The sequence below is a fragment of the Aptenodytes forsteri genome, unplaced genomic scaffold (genome assembly GCF_000699145.1).
Source record: "Aptenodytes forsteri isolate BGI_AS27 unplaced genomic scaffold, ASM69914v1 Scaffold209, whole genome shotgun sequence".
Taxonomy (NCBI): Eukaryota; Metazoa; Chordata; class Aves; order Sphenisciformes; family Spheniscidae; genus Aptenodytes; species Aptenodytes forsteri.
Genome location: NW_008795034.1, coordinates 3,591,104 through 3,611,714, shown reverse-complemented (window position 1 = coordinate 3,611,714; position 20,611 = coordinate 3,591,104). Strand labels below are relative to the sequence as shown.

Below are 20,611 nucleotides of genomic sequence, written 5' to 3'. Positions count from 1 at the left end.
AAAGTGAGAAAACTCGTGGGTTGAGATAAAAACAGTTTAATAATTGAAATAGAATAAAATCCTAATAATAATACACAAAGCAAGTGATGCACAGTGCAGTTGCTTACCACCTGCTGAACCGATGCCCAGCCAGTCCCTGAGCAGCAGTCGCTGCCCCCCAGCCAACTCCCCCCAGTTTATATCCTGATCATGATGTCACATGGTATGGAATGTCCCTTTGGCCAGTTTGGGTCAGCTGTCCTGGCTGTGCCCCCTCCCGGCTTCTCGCTGTCAGGGCATGAGAAGCAAAAAAGTCCTTGACTAGTGTAAGCACTGCTTAGCAACAACTAAAACATCGGTTATCAACTATATTCTCATCCTAAATCCAACACACAGCACTGTACCAGCTACTAGGAAGGAAATTAACTCTCCCAGCCAAAGAAACCAGGATAAGGTGGGATTAACTCATGGCAAGGGTGTAGACAGTGACAAAGCCTTGCCTTCAGATATTCTTGGCTAAGGATGCGATATAAAAACAATACTGGATAATAAACAGAACTGTGCAGGTTGGGCCATCCCAGACCCCTAACCTTTCTGTACAACCTGGCTTTGCTGAAGACCATTGCCTTCCTCGCTATTTGTGATGTGATGACCTTAAGGACATTCCTTCTGAGGAAGGGAAGTCAAACTGGACAGCCTTACTGTAGTGTGATTCATCATCTCCCCACATCCCAGAGGCCCCATCCATGTATATATGATGATGTATACATTTCCTCTCTGGATAAGAGTGAAGATCTGCTTGGCATTCTTGGAGTCCAATTGCTCCATATATATAATGAAGCTCTTCAGTGGGAATAGAAAGCCATTTCTGTGTATTAAGTAACTGAAAACAGTGTTGATTTCAATTGAATGATGTCCCTCCTGAAGACGAATTGTTCTTTTGTGCACAAGTCTCCCTGTTTTCCTGGTAGGCAGCTCACTTTCCCAGCTCCAGGAGGCCCTTTAACACAAGACAGCTGAGTTCTTTCCTAAATATCAACAGATGCCTCCTCTAATTAGAGGAGGTTTAGACAAGGAAGTTTGTTTATGAAGTTAGATATGTACACTCACAGCTATTTTTGTCTGTAACGGAATCGGAGTCCTTACATCTGGCTACCAGCTCAACATCCTCATTATTGCCTTTTTTTTAAATCAGTAAAGAGAAGAAAGAGGACTGAGTTTAGCAGAAGATTGAATTATTTTGTATCGTTACTGGATTTTTCTCTTCAGACTTTGCGAAAGAGTCTTAGGCACTTCTGCGTTTGTGCATGTGATTTTTATGTGCATTTATGCGTGACTGGCCTATACAGTCTCTGGTGAAGGCTTTTCTGCCAGGGTAGCTCACCATTTCCACGTTGTGGAAACATTAAGCATTGCCTGCCCTCTGCCAAGAAGGCAGAGGCTCTGATTCCCCTGGAGTATTTTGTATGGGCCCTGTGCATTTTGCACAGGAATTGCCCAGTGCTCGGCTGCGGGATAACAGGGTCTAAGAAAACCAGTGAAACCTGGTTGTGGCTTTCATGTTTTCAGGATCCCGGTGTCAGTGCACAGCAGTTGTGCTTGCTGAGAGGTGGTGCAGCAGAAACAGCATGTCTGTGAGCGTGTACCTTGCAAGAAGGCAAATGTTTGCTATGAGGAAGGCTTGCTTATTAACTGTCTTGCTCCATGTGTCTTGCTGTTTAGCTTCTGCTGAGCTGTTTGTATACAAAGTTTGTCTGTGTCCCTCTCCTCTCAGACTTCGGTTGTGCAGGGGAGGCCCATGTGCAATGGCTGCTTAGAAATGGCATGCTGATCTGGGTGTTACTGACTGCTATTTGTCTTTTTCCTTCCCCAGGAAAGTGGAGGACTTGCAGTTCCGTGTGGAGGAAGAATCCATCACGAAGGGGGATCTGGAGGTAATTCCTAACACCCTTGCCAAAGTGTGGGGTTAAAACCTGAAATTGCATGTGTGGCCTCACCTGAGTAATTTCTGCCACCTTTTTCTCAACTCTAAACAATACATTATCTTTATTGATGGCTTTGGACCTGCTGCGAACACCGTGGTATAAACTGTGAAGATTGTTCTTTGGTATGTTGCCCAATGACTAATAACTCTGGGAGCTGCCTAGAATTAATCACATGCAGCCAGCCTGGCTTTAAATGTTGCCATGAGTTGCCAAGCCATGCTAAAATCTGACTGTATCTGAATGCATTTCAACATATGTTTTTCCACTGTAGAAATTATTTGACTGCTCAGTCACTGTCCCTGCAGTGTCCTGTTATTAGCAGCTAATTGGCACGCACAATCTCCCAGTCGGATGCTATTCTATTCCAGCCGAAATGCCGTGTATTGTTTGACCTGCAGTACCCTCGTGTGGAGTCCTCTGCCCACGAGAGTGGGGTTTGACACTAGGATACCCTTTCATTTGGAAGGGCTGTTGCTCAGAGCAATGCTGTTGCAGCGAATGTTGTGCAAACTGGAAGTGGTGTTGGGAGCTTGCCCTTGAGTGGGAGGCTTTTCTGTGGGGGCAAAAAAAAGGAAAAGAAAATATTTCTGTGAAAGCAAGGCTCTCTGCTTTACATGTGTAAATCGGGACCTCCCCTTATCTTCAGCTAGAGTCCAGGTTAGTAACAGCCAGAAATGTCAATGGACCTGCTCCTGTGCTTCACTGTCGGCCATATCAATAAAAGTCCAGGAAAATGGGAAAACTAGGCAATGGAGTATGTTGGCATGGCTTTGACCCTCTTGGCATAAACCTCTCCCCTTTATCCAGAAGCTGAAGCAGAGTAATGTGTTTGACAGGGTATCAATCAGCAATGCACTGATAGCAGACCTTTGCTAAAGGACAGCAAGTGCCATTTCTGCCTAGCGTGTGGGTGCAAAATCAGGTTTCTTTTGATTCCTGAGCTTAGATGATAGGTTTCCCCAGTGCTTTAGAGAAGGGTGATTATTCCATCACTCCCTTTGAGAGCAGTGAATTGTCCTTGTGTAAGCTTTAAGCGTTTAAGCCTGGCTGTGGAGTAATGGCAGTGGGACCAGGGTTAGCTAGCAGGTATATTTAGATACATTTTAAAAAAAAAAGCCACCACATTTTACCAAGATGGTAAGCTGCTGTGACGTAAGTGCTCCTATAACTGCAGGTCCCAAACTGAGGATAGATCTGATTTTCATTTGGGCTGGGAAGGAGTTGCTTTGCAGTGGGGATGTGGCCAAGCTTCTTGCAGGCTGCCGGGGTCCTGTCCCCGTTTCCATGTTCATCTGTACAGAAGACCGAATAACTTCTTAGGGAAGAGTCATGGAGCAGCTTGGTTTCCTGCGATCCAGAGAACTGGGATGTTCCCCCGTGGGTCCAACACCAGACAGTCAGACACTGTCAGAGGGCTTTTGCTGTGGTCAGTTTTCACATTCTGTCCTGTCTAATTTGGATGCTCAGACTGAATGATTGACCCACTGGAGTTAATTCTCACCTTCCTGCTTTGTTGTGGAGACAGTTAGGATTTCCAGAAGCAAGTAATTCACTTAAAGAAAAAAATCTCTCATTGGAAATCAGGGGGATAAGTGCTCCTTCATGTTGCAGTATGTTTCCTGGGAAATGGTTGTCCCTGATACTCTTCATGTAAAATCACAACGAAGTCAACCAGTGGCTGCTAGCACAGCCCTTTGCGTCCCTAGCTAGACCTCAATTAATCACCCAAATACCAAAAGCAAAACCCAGCGACAGTTGTCTCCCCTCCTCTGGTCTCGTAGTCCTCTTACGCCAACAGCCCTCTTCTGAGTAATCAGAGGAGAATGTTTATCTTGCACTTAACAGCCAGTAACAGACATGATGGTAAGAAAAGATTCTCTCCTCTGTGGTCCCTGGATCTAGGGTTTCTGCTGAAGGCTAGGCTAAATCCTATGGTGTTTCTCATAATACCGTGTAGTTTTTGAACGAAGCTGGGACTCTCAGGTGTTGAGCGTGGCAATCAGCATCCCTAGAAGCTCTTTGACCAAAGAAATCAATGTGTCTGAAGCCTGGAGATAGGGGTCCAGTTTTTCGACGTCTGATAAAGAAGGAGAAGCTGCGGATTTAGCCTTGAAATGTAGTTGTGAATTCAACCCGTTTTTGGTCCTGGTTGGCAATGCTGATGCTATAGTGCTTTGGAAGGTGAAAAGCAATTGCAGGAAAACAAAACCTTTTAAGAAAGGCTTTTTATGGTGGAAGACTGTGTTGTTATAGGAAATATTAACCTCTTCAAGGAACTGTCTCGTGCTCATCTCCTGGAATCTGCCTCATACGTTGAACACCAGTGGGAAGTCAGTTTGTAACTTGCAAATAGTAATTTAAGGCTAATAGCAAGAAGCAAGTCTAAAATTCAGACCTGAACTTCCTGAAAGTGCAGGAGAACTTTGGATTCGAGGCTCTGAGTCATACTGGCTAGGCGAACCAATTTGCATAAAATAAGAAATAACACAGGACTTGATGTGAATCTTAAGTGAAGCTATATTTAAGGACTGTAAAACAGTTGATCTAACTTTCTTCCCCGATTATTTTTCTCCTCTATTTTCATGTGTTTTTCCAGACTTGGAAAATAGCAGGATTGATTAGACTGAGCAAGCTTGGCTGGGAACTTGAGTGTCAACCTCAGGAGTCTTTGAGAGAGTTTCTGTGGGAGATTCAGAGATTAGTTTTGTAATAGGTCAGCATCTTCGGGTAGCCAGTATCTGACACGCTGCCACCAGTTAAGGTAATTCCAAAAGTTTGTGTTGCTGAAGTTTCACTTGGGATTTTGAGCTAGTGCAAATTGAGGAAAATTCATTAGTGTCAATGCAATAATTATCCCTGTAAATAAAATCAAGCCTGGAGCTCCATCTTGAGATGTGGATCTTTGAGTGGGAGAAGCCACTCAGTACAAAATTAAATTTCTTTATTTTTCTTATTAGGATGCATTCAGCCAACTTTAGCACTTCAGTGATATTATTTGGGGGTTTTGATAATGTTTGGGGTTTTGAGACAGCATCTTTTTTCCTCATTCAGGGGTCAAATAGACTACATAAAATATGGAGCAGTCTGAATATATCTGGCAGTTGCGATCTTGACCACCTATGAGTACATGTATACCTTTCAAGCCGTAAGAGAAAACATGGGGTTTTACAAACTTCAGTTTCCATCGTTTGTACACAATAAAGCACATTTGGGTTAGTTGTAGGAAAGGGCAGAAAAGTCCCTAAAACTTGTTCCAGCTTTCAAAGATTGCTCAAAGATGCCCAACAGCCCTGTTTTCCTTGCCAGGCCCTTCTTCCTCACTGCCGCCTTTAGTTACAGCAGGAGCACTGGAGTAACACCTTTCACGAGAAGAAGAGTAGCATAAATTCAAAAGGTTTATGTTGTGAACACTTCAGGTGATCACTTCAGATACAATTATTGTATAAATAATATTAGATCTGTAAAAGATACTTCCTGAACAAGAGAGAAATAACTACAAGCCGACACAAGCTGCTTATAGAAGAAAGGTTCGGGAGAGGCTTTGTTAAATTCACTGCAGCTTGATTTAGATATCTCCTCATTGAAATGGATTCTCCAGATCACTCTCAGAGAGAAAAAAGGGGGAAAAAAAAAAAAAAAAAAAAAAAAAAAAAAGTTCTGATCAGGTTGGTTTGTTTTTTGGTAGGTCCAGTTTAATTCAAAGGAAAATGTTGGTTTTGTAAGCTAAAAAAAAGGTGAAGGCCAGAGTCTGCATGCATTTTCCCATGTCTCCTCTCCTCTTTTATTTATGGGAAATTTTACATGATATTACAGTGGTTGTTGTAGAGTCCTGAGGTTTGCCACCAAGTGCAGCTATATGGTACCTCTGCTTTAAAAGTGAAGGGCACCGAAGCAGTGCCCTGAGTCAATGCCCCTGGATTTGACAAGTTACATAAACTTCTTGCGCTTAGTTTACTCATCTGTTTAAAAAACAAAAAAGCAAAAACAGAACCAAAAAATAGTTCTGTTTTGTGTACAAGGCTGTTAAAGTCTTAGTGTGCAAAAATCACTTTGAAATTCATAGCAGCCCTATTCAAACCTAAAGCACTGATTTATATAACAGTTTGGTATCTAAATTTCTTTGATTTGCTTTCAGTGCAGTGTGTTTTTGGTTTTAGCACATACCGTGTACAGTATGACCTGCTTTTTTCCCCCCCCCACCTAGTGCAGTGTTCAAGCTGTTTCCGGAGCAAAAAGAGGACGGGAACTTCCAACTCTTTTCAGTCTACCTTGTGATTCTTCTCGAGGAGAGGTGCGGAGAACCACTGCAAGGTCTTTGCATTCTCTTATGTGGTGCAAGGGTCTTGTACTGGTGGTCTGCAGCAGTGGGAGCTTTGCTTTTTAGGAAGCGTCTTCAGTATAGTCTTGATGCAGGAAAACAGCGAAGCAGCTTTCTAATGCAGAGGGATGTTTTCCCACCACAGATTCCATTTCCTTGTGAATAGCCACTACAAGTACCATGTAAAATCCCCTAGTGACCACTTTCTGTTCGGTTGGATTTTTCCTGCTTGTTTGGATCTTTATTCTCCTCCTGTTGTGAACTGCCTTTCCTTGTCTTGTACACTGAAGATGATGTTGCAGCCTTCTCTTTCCCTCTTTTTCTCTCTCTCTCTCTCCCTTCCCCTTTTCCCATCTCCACTGTTCTTCTTTTCTCCCTATGTGTGACCAGACTCAGACGCAGTTGGAGCATGCCCGAATACGGGAGCTCGAGCAGAGCCTGCTGTTTGAGAAGGCACAGGCTGAAAAACTCCTCAGAGAATTAGAGGACACCAGGGTAATCGACCCCCACTTGCCCTGCCTGCAGAACAGCGCGCTTGCCCCCTGCGTTGATGCTCATGACGCCTTGCTTTGGGTTTCTTTTTTTTTTTTTTTTTTTTAAATGGTTTGTGGGGTTGATTGGTTTTGGCTTGAATTTAGGCTTCCCTGATTTTTTGTTTGGTTTTTAATTTGCTCTCTCTCCTGGAAATGGTAGTACGATATAATTTCTAGCTTTGCTTCTTGTGTGGGGACTTGTTTCTCAGATTGAGTTTGCTTCTCTGCCCCATGCCACCATTTGACACGAGCTCTTCACAATTCATCTTTCAGTTAACATGCCCAAATAATAGCTGCACCCTGCACAACTCATTCTGCCTCGAGGCTCCCCCAGGCTGTAATAGAAAATAACACTGCAATCAGCATTCCCTTTGTCCTCCCTCCAGCTGTGGGAGCTGCCATCTGAAATGGAAGATCCTGGTGAGTGCAGGTGGGCCAGCTCTGTTCCTTGGCCATGCCTGCAACAGGACAGGCTGCCCAGATGAACAACGCACCCGATCCTAAAAGCAGCCAGATGTGGAAAGGGCTTTTTCATGCTGGTGTGGTGTGGGAAGCGGTGAACTTGCCTACAGTGAGCTTGCTCCTCCACCAATGGTTTTGTTAGAGCTGTAGAAAACACAAACGTGAGGTTCTCCAAAAGGGCTAAATGGTTTGAAGGGCCCATCTAAAACAAAAAATACCCAGCCTCCTGGGCTGATGGTTAGTGGGGAAAACGGCAATTGAAATGAAATGGAATTGATCGCTTGTGTTTTGGCACTGGAAGATCCGCTTGGTTTCCTTGTTTCTTCTGCCTTTTTCTAATATTTCATCTAGTCAAATCTCCTCCATCCATAGCTGCAGCACCCTGAACTCCCTGTGACTAGCAGGTAGTTCAGCCCTGTTAGGTTACATTCAGATCTTAAGACATTGATCCATAGCCCTTATGCTCAATGTTAACCATGGCCAGAGTTGTCTTGCATCCTCTAGCCTTCTACGTTACTTTTACTTTGCTATTAACTCTAACAAGTACTCATGTGTAAAAATCCCCTTCCTTTTTTACACCAGGGTAAACAAATTATGATGCAGAAGAAGGTCTGTAGGCTGAGGATTGCTGAGCAATAAAGGAAACATGATATGCTTAATGCTGGTTTAAATGCTTGTGATATTCCTGCATGTGCAGTCACATTTCCTCTGTGCATCATCTGGCAAGATGCCTAGTCTGGAAATATAATGCCCTTTCAGGACATTATTTTTCATAAACCACTGTTGCTCTCTAGCGAATTTCAATGGTTGCTTCAAAGATGTGTGTTTCTCTGTGGAAAACGAGAGGTTCCTATTAGGAAAAACAAATTGCAATTGGCACAAAGACATAACTGTTAGAGTTATTGGTGATGGTTACCCTGGTGCAAAACTATACTCAAACTGGAGGGTGCTGGGTATTCCTTTCCTGTTTATTTGAACTTTGACTAATGTACTTTGGATTTACTTCCACTGGAGCACACTTACTAAAAGGAAGGATGTGGCTATGAGAGGTGGGGACTGACTTTGTCTTCTCTGTCGTGTTGCAGTTAACGACGGTAGCGGAGAAGTCCAGAATCCTGCAGCTGGAGGAGGAGCTGAGCCTCAGGCGCAGTGAGGTGGATGAGCTTCGGCAGTGCCTCAGGAGCTCTCACCAAGCAGAGACCCCTGAGCATAACCTTGGCTTGCAGTCAGAGGCTCTTCGTCTACGAGATCAATTGCTGTCTGCCAACAAGGAGCATCAGAAGGAGAGCAGCCAGCTAAAGGAGAAGTATGAGAAGACATTAAAGAAGTACCAGCAGGAGATGGAGAAGCTGAAAGCTGTCAATGAGAAGTATTCGCAGGAAATCGTTGACCTAAAGCATAAAGTTCAACAAGCCACTAATGAGAACATGGGGCTTATGGACAACTGGAAGTCCAAGTTGGACACGTTGGCTTCTGACCACCAGAAGTCTCTGGAGGACCTCAAAGCCACATTGAACACAGGCCCCGACACCCAGCACAAGGAGATCGTGGAACTGAAGGCAGTGGTGGAGAGTATAAAGATGGAGCACCAGCTTGAGTTGGAGAACCTGAAAGCAAAGCATGATATTGAGACAGCTGTTCATATAAAGGAGAAAGAGAGCCTCAAACTGAAGTTGCAGGAGGCTGTGGATGAAGTGGAAAAAAGCAACAGCAACTGGAAAATGCAATTGGAAACCAAAAGCAATCAGCACCTTCTCGAGCTCCAAGATGTGAAGGACAAGTGTCGAGATGCTGAGCTGAGGGTGCATGAACTGGAGAAACTTCATGGTGAATATAAAGATCAGACACAAGCAATAGCTTTCTTGAAAGAGCAGATTTCTTTGGCTGAGAAGAAGATGTTGGACTATGAAACACTGCAGAAAACAGAAGCCCAGAGCAAACAGGAGATCCACAGATTGCAGGAAAAAGTGCTTGTCTTAGAGAACAAGCTGCAGTCCATGGAGGCCCTGCATCCTTCTCAGCATGCAAACGTATGACTTCTGGGTCGTTCTGCTTGTTTGTTATCCCTGTTAGTAACCCTTCCTAGGAGCAGCCCTCAGCTGCTGCCTTGTGCAATTTTCTGAGGCTTCTGTGCCTCAGAGTATCTGGATGTCTTTACCTTTCATTGATAGTGCTTTTTCTGCACTGCATCTCCATGCCAAAGGTGTCTTCCCATTCTTGAAAGCCAGTACAGTGGCACAATTAGAAGAAATTAGAGTCAAGAGAAGCAAGTGGGCCACATGTGGGCTTGAAGGCACACGAGCACTGTGGCAGCGGAATAGGACTATCGTAGTTTGTCAGGGGTGGGCTCTCATCCTGAGCAAGCCGCGTTCTTAGCTGAAAAAGCGTTGTTTCTACAGTACAGCTGTTGTCCTCCAAGGAGCTGCAGCAGCCTTAGTGTATTATTGAGCAAGGCCCTTTAGGGGTAGGTGGAGGACAAGGTGGAAGAAGAGTCGTTGCCCATGCTGAGACAGAGCACGTAGCTTGCTCAGCACGTGGAGCATGGTTTGAGGGCCCCAGTTAGGGGGCTGAGCTGATGGGATTGGGTGGGAGGTGGGTGCCAGCAATGCGGCAGAGGCAGTGGGGGAGGCTTCGCAACATATACAAGAGACACGGGGAGATGCTGCCTTTAAGGATTGTAGTGGAAGAGGTGCTAGCAAGGGTCAGGATGGCACCAGGCTGGGGAAATAAAACGTCTGACTGAATACGAGTCCTGAGCCTCCCAGGGAAGGCTAGAATAAAACCAATAATAATAGGAAGAGGTCAATTTTCTGTGGCCTTTGTGTCTTTTTAAATCATCTTCATTTTTTTGACTATTTGCCACAGGATGCCATCCTGCCTGTGTGGCGTGGCACAGGGATACATGGCTGGTTTTGCACTAGAGTGAGGGGAGGAGATTGCTGCTCATGGCTCTAGGCTGAGCTCCTGTTCGTGTTTGGATTTTGCATGAGAAATGAGCAAAAACCCAACTTAAACTTGTCCCTGTGGGGATGCAGAAAATGAAAATAAGCCATGAAATGTGCAGGTTTTAAGAATACTCATTTGAAATCTATCGCTGGTGGTGTAGTCACTGTTCAGACTGAGGTGCCAATGAAGTGAATACAATGCCTATGTTTAATTTGCCAGCATGAACAGCCCCTTTGAAATCGGTTGCACCTCTAGGCAGGGAAAGTCAAGCCCATGAATTACTGTTGGCCAAGTGAGAGCTTCATGCCTGCAAAAAGGCACGCTGAACTGGACAGGAGAGGCAAAAGCCCAAGGAGCAATCTACAGCATTAATGGTATTTCAAGGGTTGCTCAACATGTTTCATCTAGTGAAGACAGTCGTGAACAATAAGTACAGCCAGGGCCCTGGGAAAAGTTATTACAACATGTCACATATTATAGCCAATATTCAAACAGGAATGAATGTAAAAGAAGAAGCTGGAGGCTTGTTCCAGAGTCCTTTAAATAAGTGAGAGGGCTCTGGGGGATATTGATATTGGATTAGAACCAGGGAGTCTTGAAATAATTACTTTAACTATGTGTCGATTTAAAATCAGGAAAATGTGGGAAGAAATGCATGAGTGAAAGCCTTTGAGTATCACAAGGCAAATTCTATTTTTAAATGTCTTAGCTAATTTAATGTGACTGCAGTATTAACTATCCAAATATTTTAAACAAATGTGTCTTGTGACCATCTTTCCTAGACCTTCAAGTGAGAACCACAACTGCGCTTCCAAAGAGCAGTTAAATCGTTTTTCTGTACCAAAAGTACATCAGGTGGTGTATTCCCTCTTTGGGTGTGCTCCTGCTTCTGTTCAAGACGTATCCTGCAGCCCACTCAAGCTCTCGGGGCCTGACCTCGGGGCTTTCAGTGGTGGTGGCCACAGCAACTGCTTGATCTGGGGCATGTCCTGAGGTCCCACCAAACGCTGCTGGACGTGAAGAGGTTTAAAGGGCTGAATTGCAGCCTCTGCAATGGAAAGCTTGACCGTGAGCTCTGCAGTCTCTGGCTTTTCATGGCAGTATAGACAAAAGAGGATAGGGAAAAGGCAGAATCCTCTATATGGACCAGAATTTGCTTTTTATTATTTTTGTTAATGTATTCATTCTCTAATATTATTTTATCAACGTTTTATTACTGTTTTTATAACTTTGGGCACAGTTAGATTCTTCAAAAGTTGAGGAACTTGTTGTCTGATAGATCTCAAGCTGAATGCTAAAGAGCATTTGCACCTGAAAATTTGCCATGATTAACCACAGGACACTGGTCCAAAGGAGAGCAGCTCTTCCATCGCTCTGTGCAAACTCCGGGTGTGTGAAAGCTGGAACCAGAGCTTACAGGGAAAGCCTGATCTCTTTTCCCTCCTGGGTGAATCTTGCTGTTGGGCTCAGCTGCCTGTTGTGTGTAGGCACTCTCAGATAGTACCGGTTAACCTTCAGTAGTACCCAACTGTAGAAGTGACTCCTCAAAAGCCTTTGTTTCCCTCCCAGGAAGGATGTAAAACATCGTAACTTGGGTACAGGATACACCTCTGCTTTGGATGGGGCTTTGTGGTTGTTAACTTTGCTTTGAATCTTTGGGTAAAGGGCTGGTTTACATCTCATATTTTACATTTATTTCAGATGATTGAAACTAATGATATTTCAGAAGAAAAGATAAAGATGAAGCAGACTATGGAAGGTAGGAAATTTTATTGTTTTTTCTTGGAACGCCCTGTTCTTGTGACTCGTGCCTTCCCTTCCTCTAACTTTCTGCTCTTGCAGGGACGGCTGTGTGGAAGGGGCTTAGGAAGCCGTTTCATCTCTCATATTTTGCTGGATGGCATTTGTTGTCTGGCTTTTTTTTCCTCTAATCTGGCTGAGCATGTGCAGGGGTGGATGTTTTTACTTGTGTTACACACTCACCATGCAGATGGTGCAGGTTGGAGACAGATCTGGGGAAATGGGCACACTTCCATCCCATCACTGATTTTTACAGCAGGTAAAATCCAGCCATTAAATGCAATTTGTTCATAGGAGAGGACTGCTAATGGTAGATATTAATGTGACTGGCTTAAAATAATGGGGGTTACTTTTTTTTTATTAAGCTTACTATAAATCAAATCCATCCTTTTAACAAAATGCAGAATTTATGCACTCAGAAAAATTGTATAAAGTAGCTTTGAAACTGAATTGCACTCAGCCTCCCTCACGAAGAGGGTAAGCTGTAACGCCTAGTCTGAGCAACAGCAGACCTGGCAAGATTAGAGCTGGATGGCCCAGATGGTCTCTGTTGGGAGCAATGTCCTACCACATTGCATGTGCATGACATACGCTTTTGGGTGTCTGTGAAGGATTCAGGGCTGTTCCAAGACACGTAAGGTGCTTCCAGATCTCATCTTCCTGTGCTCATTCCCAGGAGACTCATATTTCTACATTCTTCCTTAGGGATGTTGTGTGTGGGTTTGTTGTTTTTTTTTTTTTTTTAGCAGAAAACATTATCAGTGTAGATCACAAAGGTGATCTCTAAAGAACTAACTTGTCACTTCTCTTTTCAAATGGCATTTGGCTTAGGGTGGCATAGCTTTTTCTCAATTATTCACCTCTAAGGAGTCTGTTCTCTGCAAAGCCCTTGTTAAAGTCCTGCTGAGCACGTAGCAATCTAAACGGAGGTTACTGGGGGCTTTTGCAGGCTTAAACTTTACTTAATAGAAACTTTGTTTGAGTGTCCCTCCAGCTGTTTGTGGATTCAGACAGAGGTGTTTTTGTCCTGTTTCCATCTGCCCTCAATGCTAGCTAGGCATTGTCAGTCGGCCTCATCACTGTCTCTGCAGGTACTGGATTACGTATATGCTATACCAAATTGTATGCTGATTGACAGGTAATTCCTGCCTAGTGAGGGCAGAACATAACTAGGTCCAGCAGCCACTGCTCTTAAAATGGCCACTCAGTCCATGTGCATGTTGTTTCCATGCTGAATAAGCCATATATAGGATATACTAAAAACAACCGGTTCAGACTTGAGTCACAAAAGCATCATACTTCAAATCTACGGCTCTGAGTGTGGAAATGCATCAGTTTCAGAAAACATTACTTTTAAAACTGTCTCTGCCTTCCAGTGTAGGAGGTAACACAAAGAAATGTGCTGAAAGCTCCTTTTTGTGGTTTTTATTAAAGTTTTATTCCCTTTTTTTCCCCTCCTTGTGGTTGCTTTCTTAAACCTGTCCGATATGGCTTCCCAGCTGTGTATCCTGCCTCCTAATACCTGGATGGTGGTGAGATGCAGTGAGAAACACCCGTTATCTGTCTCCTGCTGCTTCTCTGCCGATGGAGGGTACCGCCACCATGCCCCTGTCGCACCCCGACCTGTGCCGTACACTCGATACCTTCCTGATTTGCACAAAGCATTTTCCAAGCTTCTATGTCTTGTCTTTTCATTCTCCCACAGACCTCCAAGACAAGCTGAGTAAAAGAGACAAAGAGGTGTCATCGCTGGCGTCCCAGACTGAAACTCTAAGGGCCCAAGTAAGTGGTAAGTTTCCCTAATCCAGTGCTGGTGGGAACTAGGTGTTTCCCTGCTCGTCCACTGTACTGGTGTTTAAACAAGGGCCCAGGTGCTGAAAGGGGCAGGTCTAAAACATGACACTGCCTGTCTGTTAGTGGATATTGTCGGTAAAAATTTGTTCAGGAATTCTGGTCTCTTTTCAGGAGGTGAATACAAACCCTGCAGAAGATATTTGTATCCTGTGAGAAGGGGTTTTTGGGCTCATTGAATGTCAAAAGCTGAAACAGGCAGAAATAAACGGAGCTGGGCATGTTGTTTCTGAGATCTCCCCTTAAATAGGGCTAGATCCAGAGCAAATCAGACCTGTGCTGTTAGGAGTGGGAACTGGGAAAAGGCAAAAAGCAGGGATGAAAGTAAAGGACTAATTGACCTTTCTTCCCCCTGTATCCTCTGCTTCTCGTAGCTTTGGAAAATAAATGCAAAACGGCAGAAAAGAAGGCTGATTCGGCGTTAAAAGAAAAGAAGAGGCTGGAAGGTGAACTGGAAGCCTTGACCAAGAAAACACATGATGCTTCAGGGCAACTGGTCCTGATTAGCCAGGAGCTACTCAAGAAGGAAAGGTCAGTCCGCAGGTCTGAAGGACGAAGCTGGACAGAGTGTGTTTGTGTTCATTCAGGATGCTGTAATTTACCACCAAAAGAAATCAAAAGGTTGAATTGTTGAATTCCAGCCCCCAGCTTTCCTGTTCTTTAGAGATGCTTATGTGGGAATTTGGTTAAAATTAGGGGCTATGAATGATCAAAGGGACTGCTCTTTCACTGCTCACCAGGAGCTGCAAGACAGCTCAGTGCCCCTGTAGATGCTGAATAAAGTCATCTACAAGCCAGCGAAGCTGGCTGCTGCCCTCCTCTGAAACACGGTGCCCTGTGCAGGTCCCAGTCTCTTTACAGCTGATGCAGTGAGGAGGACAAGAGCTCTGAAGCCCCCGAAGTGGTGGGAGTTGGGTCAGGTTTGCTCGCTGGCCTTTCTTTGGATCTGTAACAAAGGCGGGAGGGAGCGTGGCAGGACTGCAGTGGTGTGTGGGCTCTGGAAATGTCTTCACCTTTTCGTGCTGCTTCTTCCAGGAGCCTGAACGAGCTGAGAGCGTTGTTACTGGAAGCGAACCGGCACTCGCCTGGGCCAGAGCGGGACCTGAGCCGGGAGGTGCACAAAGCCGAGTGGCGGCTGAAGGAACAGAAGCTCAAAGATGACATCAAGGGGCTGCGAGAGAAACTGGTTGTGCTGGTGAGGGCACCAAAACTCCTCCTGGCCTTGACCTGGGGGCTTGGAGGGCTGTGTGTGGCTCATTGGGGGTTCTAGCCCTTCACCCTGACTCCAAGTCTTTGTGCTTTCTTTTGTGCTACTGAGCATCTGATGGGAACTTCCTTGACAGCGCCTGTGAGCTGTGGCCTGGCTTAGTAGCACCTCATTAAGCAGCAAAAATGTCCAGCTGTCCTTCTCCAGTGTTTTCCTGTTCCCACTGTTTTTAGATCCGTAGCTAAATAGGGCTAAAATTTGTGGGAGAAACTGAAGGTCGGTCAGCTACCCCACATGGCTTATTCCTAGATCAGAGAGTGTGTAAAACAAAGTCCTCTAATTCCTGTGTACTTCAGTGTCCTCCAGTGGTTGAAATGTGAATAATTTATTTGAACTCTGCTGGGAACAAATTGGAGCTGCTGCTGGTTGTATTCGATACGATTGCCTTCAGAGTTGTGCTCTGACCCCATCTACTGTTGAAATCAGAACATGGTTATGTGAGTTACTGTGGATTTCTACTTTGCTTAGTTTCTGTAGTTACTGGTTTTAATCTAACATGCTCCTATTTTCCCTTTGCTGTATAAGGACAAGGAAAAATCTGTAACGGATCAGAGGCGATACTCCCTGATCGACCCCTCGTCAGAGTCGGAAGTGATCCGGCTGCAGCACCGGCTCGTCAGCACGGAGGATGTGCTGCGCAATGCGCTGGAGCAGGGCCACCAGATGGAGAAGCTCATGGAAGCAATGAGGCTCTCCTCCGAGAAAACACAGGTAGAGCATTGGCAACCATTTCCCAGGTCGCTCAGCCCTCAGCAGTCATTTCTCTTGAGAAATCTCCTGGGACCTTGCCCTGTGCTGTGGGGGGTGATGCGCTCAGCTGGGTCCCTTTCTCTCTGCTGGAAACAGCCTGGCAAGACTTTGTTCTGTCAGATGCAGCTTAAAACCAAGAAAAGCCTTGCTAGTAATTACGGATCCTCTTGTGCTCTGCAAGAATGGTTGCTAAATGTGGTGTTTTGGGGAAGGTTGCGGTGTGAGTAACTGTTCTTTATGCGTACAATGACATGTTGCTGCACATCCTTGCCGTACAGGCACTTTATAATAGGGAAGTTGAGGATTTCTGCCATCTCTATTCTTTGAGAGGATTATTTCTTTGCAGTCCATAAGTGCAAACTTTGGAGGTGACTGGGAAAATGTTTTCTATTTCTCTAACCAGTTCCTGGAGGAATCTCTGTGTCTGATCTGGGTTTGCTGATGGACCATGAATGTTCATGTTCCAGCTGCTATCTTCTCTTCCCAACTTCCTCTGGTCTCCCTTTGTTTCTTCTGACAAAAGCAAAACTGCTTCTGTTGTTTGTCTTGCATCCTTCTTTGTGAAATTGAAGGCTGCAAATAACTTGACTCTCCACGCTTGGCTTTTTCCGTCTCATACCTGTGGTGTCTAAGCCCTGACTGATTCTTCCTGTGAAGTGACCTGCCCCTTGTGCCAAGCTTTGTGCTTCACGTCCTTTTTTTTCTCTTCTAGCTGTATCTTCTCTTGTGTCTGCAACCAGGTCATGCCTTTCAGAGCCCAGATGCGCCAGTGCTCCTCTTGTACTTGCTCACTTAAATTCTTAGCTGAAAAATGTCTTAGGGTAGTACAGAACAAGCCAGTAGACACAGAGAATGGGCAGAGAGCTTGTTTTCCCTGATGCAGGTGCAGATATGTTGTGGTAGGTAATTTGGGGGGGGGTATCAGGTCTTCTCCTCCTCCCCGACACAGTCTTCTGCACAATTTGCAGATACACTGAATAGCTGTTTGCATTGCGGTAGTACTTGCAGGGAGGCAGTCAGGAGGAGGGTGCACGGTAAAAATTGCAGCCCTGAAAGCTCTGCTGGCTCAGCTGAGCATCTGTGTGTTGCAGACAAGTCTCTATATCCCGCGGTGCAGCGGCAGCAGCTGTCTGCCAGCACCAGACAGGACAGCTGTAGTCGTGATGACAAGTTTGTGGCAGTCCAAGACGTACTATAATCCTGTCAGTACCTCCAGAGTGACTTTAGCTTCTGCTGTAATTGCTGTGTGTCAAATGAAAATGCATCGTGACAACCTCATCTGTTGGAAGCTATGGGAGGGGTGGGGAAAGTTATTCTCTGTTTGCTTTAAGGCTAAGTCCCTTGAGAAAAGGAAATCTTCCCTTTTGCATTCCTGTCTCCAGAGGTGGTGCAGGTGGTAATTATTTCTTTCCCAACTGTAGAAAATAACTAATCTTACATAAAGTGGGTTGGAATGGACCTTATGAGGTCAGCTAATCTATCCCTGGTATTACTTTGATACTTTCATGCTTAAGAAATCTTAGAGATAAGACAAGATAGTATTATGCTGTCAACTACAAACCATGGTACTAAGAGACAGACAGAGGATTATCGCGGGAAGCTAGGCTTCAAGCTTCTATTGATGTCAGATTTTTAAAGTGCCTAGTTACAAGGAAGTCTGGATCAAAGCTCCCTAGTTTCAGTATGATATCTATTCATCCGGCCCCTTATGAAGCGGAGTTGTTAGCTGGGGCTTTCAGGCTGAGCCTGAGGATGTTGTTGGCCTAAAGAGATCCTGGTGCAATAGTTAGGGAATTGATGGTTCTTCCCCAGAAGCCACATTTCTGCTGTAACCCATTCTGCGCTACCTTCTGACCTCCCGTCTCCTCTCTGACAGCAGCAGCTGTTGCCCAGGGATCTGCCTTGGCATCGCTCTCCCTTTGTCTGCAGAGCCTTCACGTCGCAGCACGCTCAAGAAGGAAATCTCTAATTACCACAAGCTGCTGCTGCTCTTCCCTTCGCAGACTTAGTCAGCCACCGCGCTCTGCAGTCCTTGATGTGCATGGCTGGCCTTGCTGTTAGACGAGGAGGTGCAGGAGCTGGGAGAGCATAATGGCACTGTGTCTTCGTCTCGTTGTCGAGTAATTGCTGCCTTGCTGTTTCCGTGCCTGCAGCTGGAAAGTATTTGTCCTGTAATAGAGGAAGAGGATCTTTGCCTTCTCCATGTCTTGGGAGACCCTGATCTCGCAGCGTTGCAGGAAATGACAAGGGTTTGGCACTTGGGCCTTTTCTTGGAGAATTTGCAGTGATTGCTCTGGGAGCTTTTTTATTTAATTTCAAGTGAATTACAGCACTTTGTGTTCATTATCGTGACCATGTACTGAGACGAAATTTCAAACCTAATTCCTGGTATCTGATAGCTGCTTAGTACACGGATGAGGTGTGCTGCAGATAGGATATATTGCCTTGTGTAAGGCCTGAATCGCCTGTGGTTGTGGGTGCAGACCCCAGACTGAGTCACTACAGTGGCACTATTTTGGCCATCCATCCAGGTAGTATTCACTGCCTGGCAAACAGTTCAGGCTCTCAAAGCAGAGCTCAGTTTGAATCTCTGCCTGGTTTTCCCGCCCAAACTAAACCTCTGTCCCATAGGGTTGATTGTGCACCTTCATGGTCACAGTGAGAATGGAAGCTGGGTAGCTGGGACTCCTCTAATGACGGGTTTTAAACCTTGCAGTCTTGTCTCCCCATAATGTCTGGTTTTGCTGCCATCAGCAATTCATCAACAACGGTGAATCTGATTACCAAGACCCGAGCAACTGACATCTGGCATGCTGTGACTTCAGGCTGCAGCTTTCTTCTCTTGTTTGTGCCGGTTGTACTGTCGTTTTGAAGCTGAAGGGCTCCATATTATCCCTGCTAAAGAAACAGTATAAATGTTTAAAAGTTCTTGTGCTTTCTAAAGATAGAACAGCCTGTCCTGGCTGCCAGACTTGTCCCCAGAGACGGGAAATAGGGAATGGCAAATGTCCTTTTCGCTGCCGGGATGTTTGCTGTGCCGCGTTCTGCAGCTAACGCTGCCCTTGGCTGAGGGTTTGTTTATTGGGATTTAAGAGTCAGAAGTGAAGAGCAAGTCTGTGTCCGTAAGGAACTCGGGGAATGTTTTGTAGCTGGGAAGGATGCAATCCGGCACGGGGGGGGCTGGGCCAGGGCGCAGAGGGCAGGAAGCTTCTTGCCTAAAGTGGGCTGGGATTTTTGCATTCTCCTTTCCTTGCGTGGAGTAGGCACTGTGTGCTGGGCTGCTAAGGAAGGAGGTGGCAGTCCTGCCAGATCTCAGCGCTTGTAGGCAAAACCACTAGGCTCTGCGTCCCTCTTTAGTTAAGTACTGTCCGTTCTCCATTGCAGACTGTTGGAAATTCTGGGTCTGCTAACGGGATTCACCAGCAGGATAAATCCCACAAGCAAGAGGTAAGTTAAAAGCAGAATGTTGTTTAAAACAGTGACTGCTTCATGTGGTTTCTTGCCTGCTGTGCTGGGGACAGCTCTTGGACGGAGGCAGTTCGGCCAGCAAAGCTTGACTGTGTCATTCCCACAGCGAAAGCAAGGGGCTTTGCACAACGCCAGTTCCCAAGCATGGTGGGAACCTCACCTTACCATTAAAACCACTTGAAGCCATCAGGAAGGTGCTAGTGAGGTGCACGCTGAGGTGCAACGGGTGCTTCCTCTGGGAGAAGCAGTGGGGAGGGAGTTTCCCTTCAGACTGCTGGGTCAGTGCCTGTATGACTCTTGGCAGCCCCAGCTAGAACCTGCTCGGTCTCAGATCTCTGCCTTCCCCTTTACGTGGGTGGCATTCATGGGACACGTTGTCCTGGTCTCCTGTGGTTTTCATGATGTAGGGCAAGATCTGTAGCCTCAGACTTTGTTTCCTTACAGGCACGATGGCCAGCCTGAGGAAGAGGCAATGTGGCTTACTGGGCAGAGCAGTGGGTCAGGACATGGCAGGCCTGGTGGCCTCCCACTCTGTGCCTCAGTTTCCTCTTCTATAAAAAGACATCTGTGCTTGCCCTCATTTTGCCTAACAAGGTCTCTTTTTTTCCAGGAGAAGCTCTGATAGAGAAGAGGTGAAGAGGATCATTTCATGCCAGTATCAGCTCCTGTGCACAGTCAGGAAAAACAATGCCCCATCTGGCTTTAGCACCTCCAAAAGACTAGACACAGTATTTTCACTTTAAAGCAGGACAATGTTTATAATATACTAACTGATGTAATCAGGACAATCCTGGAATCCAGTTTTCCAAGGCAGCCATTGTTCCAGGAGGGAGCAGAAAGATCTCTCTGGGTTTGGTTTTCTTACCTGCATTGGTTTTGACTGTGGAATTTGTATTGCTTGAGCTGCCCTTATCCCACCAGCTGATGTGGTCTGGATGACAGCTGCCCCGAACGGCGGCTGAAGTGCCAGTGAGTCCCAGTAACAGCACGGGAGCTGCAAAGGGATTTGATTGTGGTGTTCAACTCCAAAGCGCGTGCCCAGGGGCTGCACTCTTCCCACGTGGTCTGTCCCTTCCCTTCCACCCACCCCGGTGTCTTGAAGACCTGCACAAGCAAGTGAAACCTGCTGGGCTGACTGTTCATGCTGGCACGCGTAGGCTGAGGAAGGCAGGGTGTGGGGATGTGTTTCCCTCCTCGCCTTGTAGAAGACATCGCTGTTCTAGAGCACGGAGGCTGCACTTAGTACTTGTAT

General features: G+C 45.7%; 1 protein-coding gene across 1 annotated transcript in view; it reads left to right on the top strand.

Moving 5' to 3' along the window:
- CLIP2 (CAP-Gly domain containing linker protein 2) overlaps nt 1–20,102 on the top strand; it is a 64,309-nt gene extending 44,207 nt beyond the window's left edge. The window contains exons 7-16 of the mRNA XM_009276403.1: nt 1,853–1,913; nt 6,673–6,777; nt 8,363–9,307; nt 11,925–11,982; nt 13,729–13,812; nt 14,249–14,405; nt 14,910–15,069; nt 15,667–15,852; nt 19,276–19,338; nt 19,970–20,102. Coding sequence (XP_009274678.1) covers nt 1,853–1,913; nt 6,673–6,777; nt 8,363–9,307; nt 11,925–11,982; nt 13,729–13,812; nt 14,249–14,405; nt 14,910–15,069; nt 15,667–15,852; nt 19,276–19,338; nt 19,970–19,981 — 1,831 coding nt within the window. The 3' untranslated portion in view covers nt 19,982–20,102. The remainder of the gene's footprint in view (nt 1–1,852; nt 1,914–6,672; nt 6,778–8,362; nt 9,308–11,924; nt 11,983–13,728; nt 13,813–14,248; nt 14,406–14,909; nt 15,070–15,666; nt 15,853–19,275; nt 19,339–19,969) is intronic.
- Nucleotides 20,103–20,611: the final 509 nt, after the last annotated feature.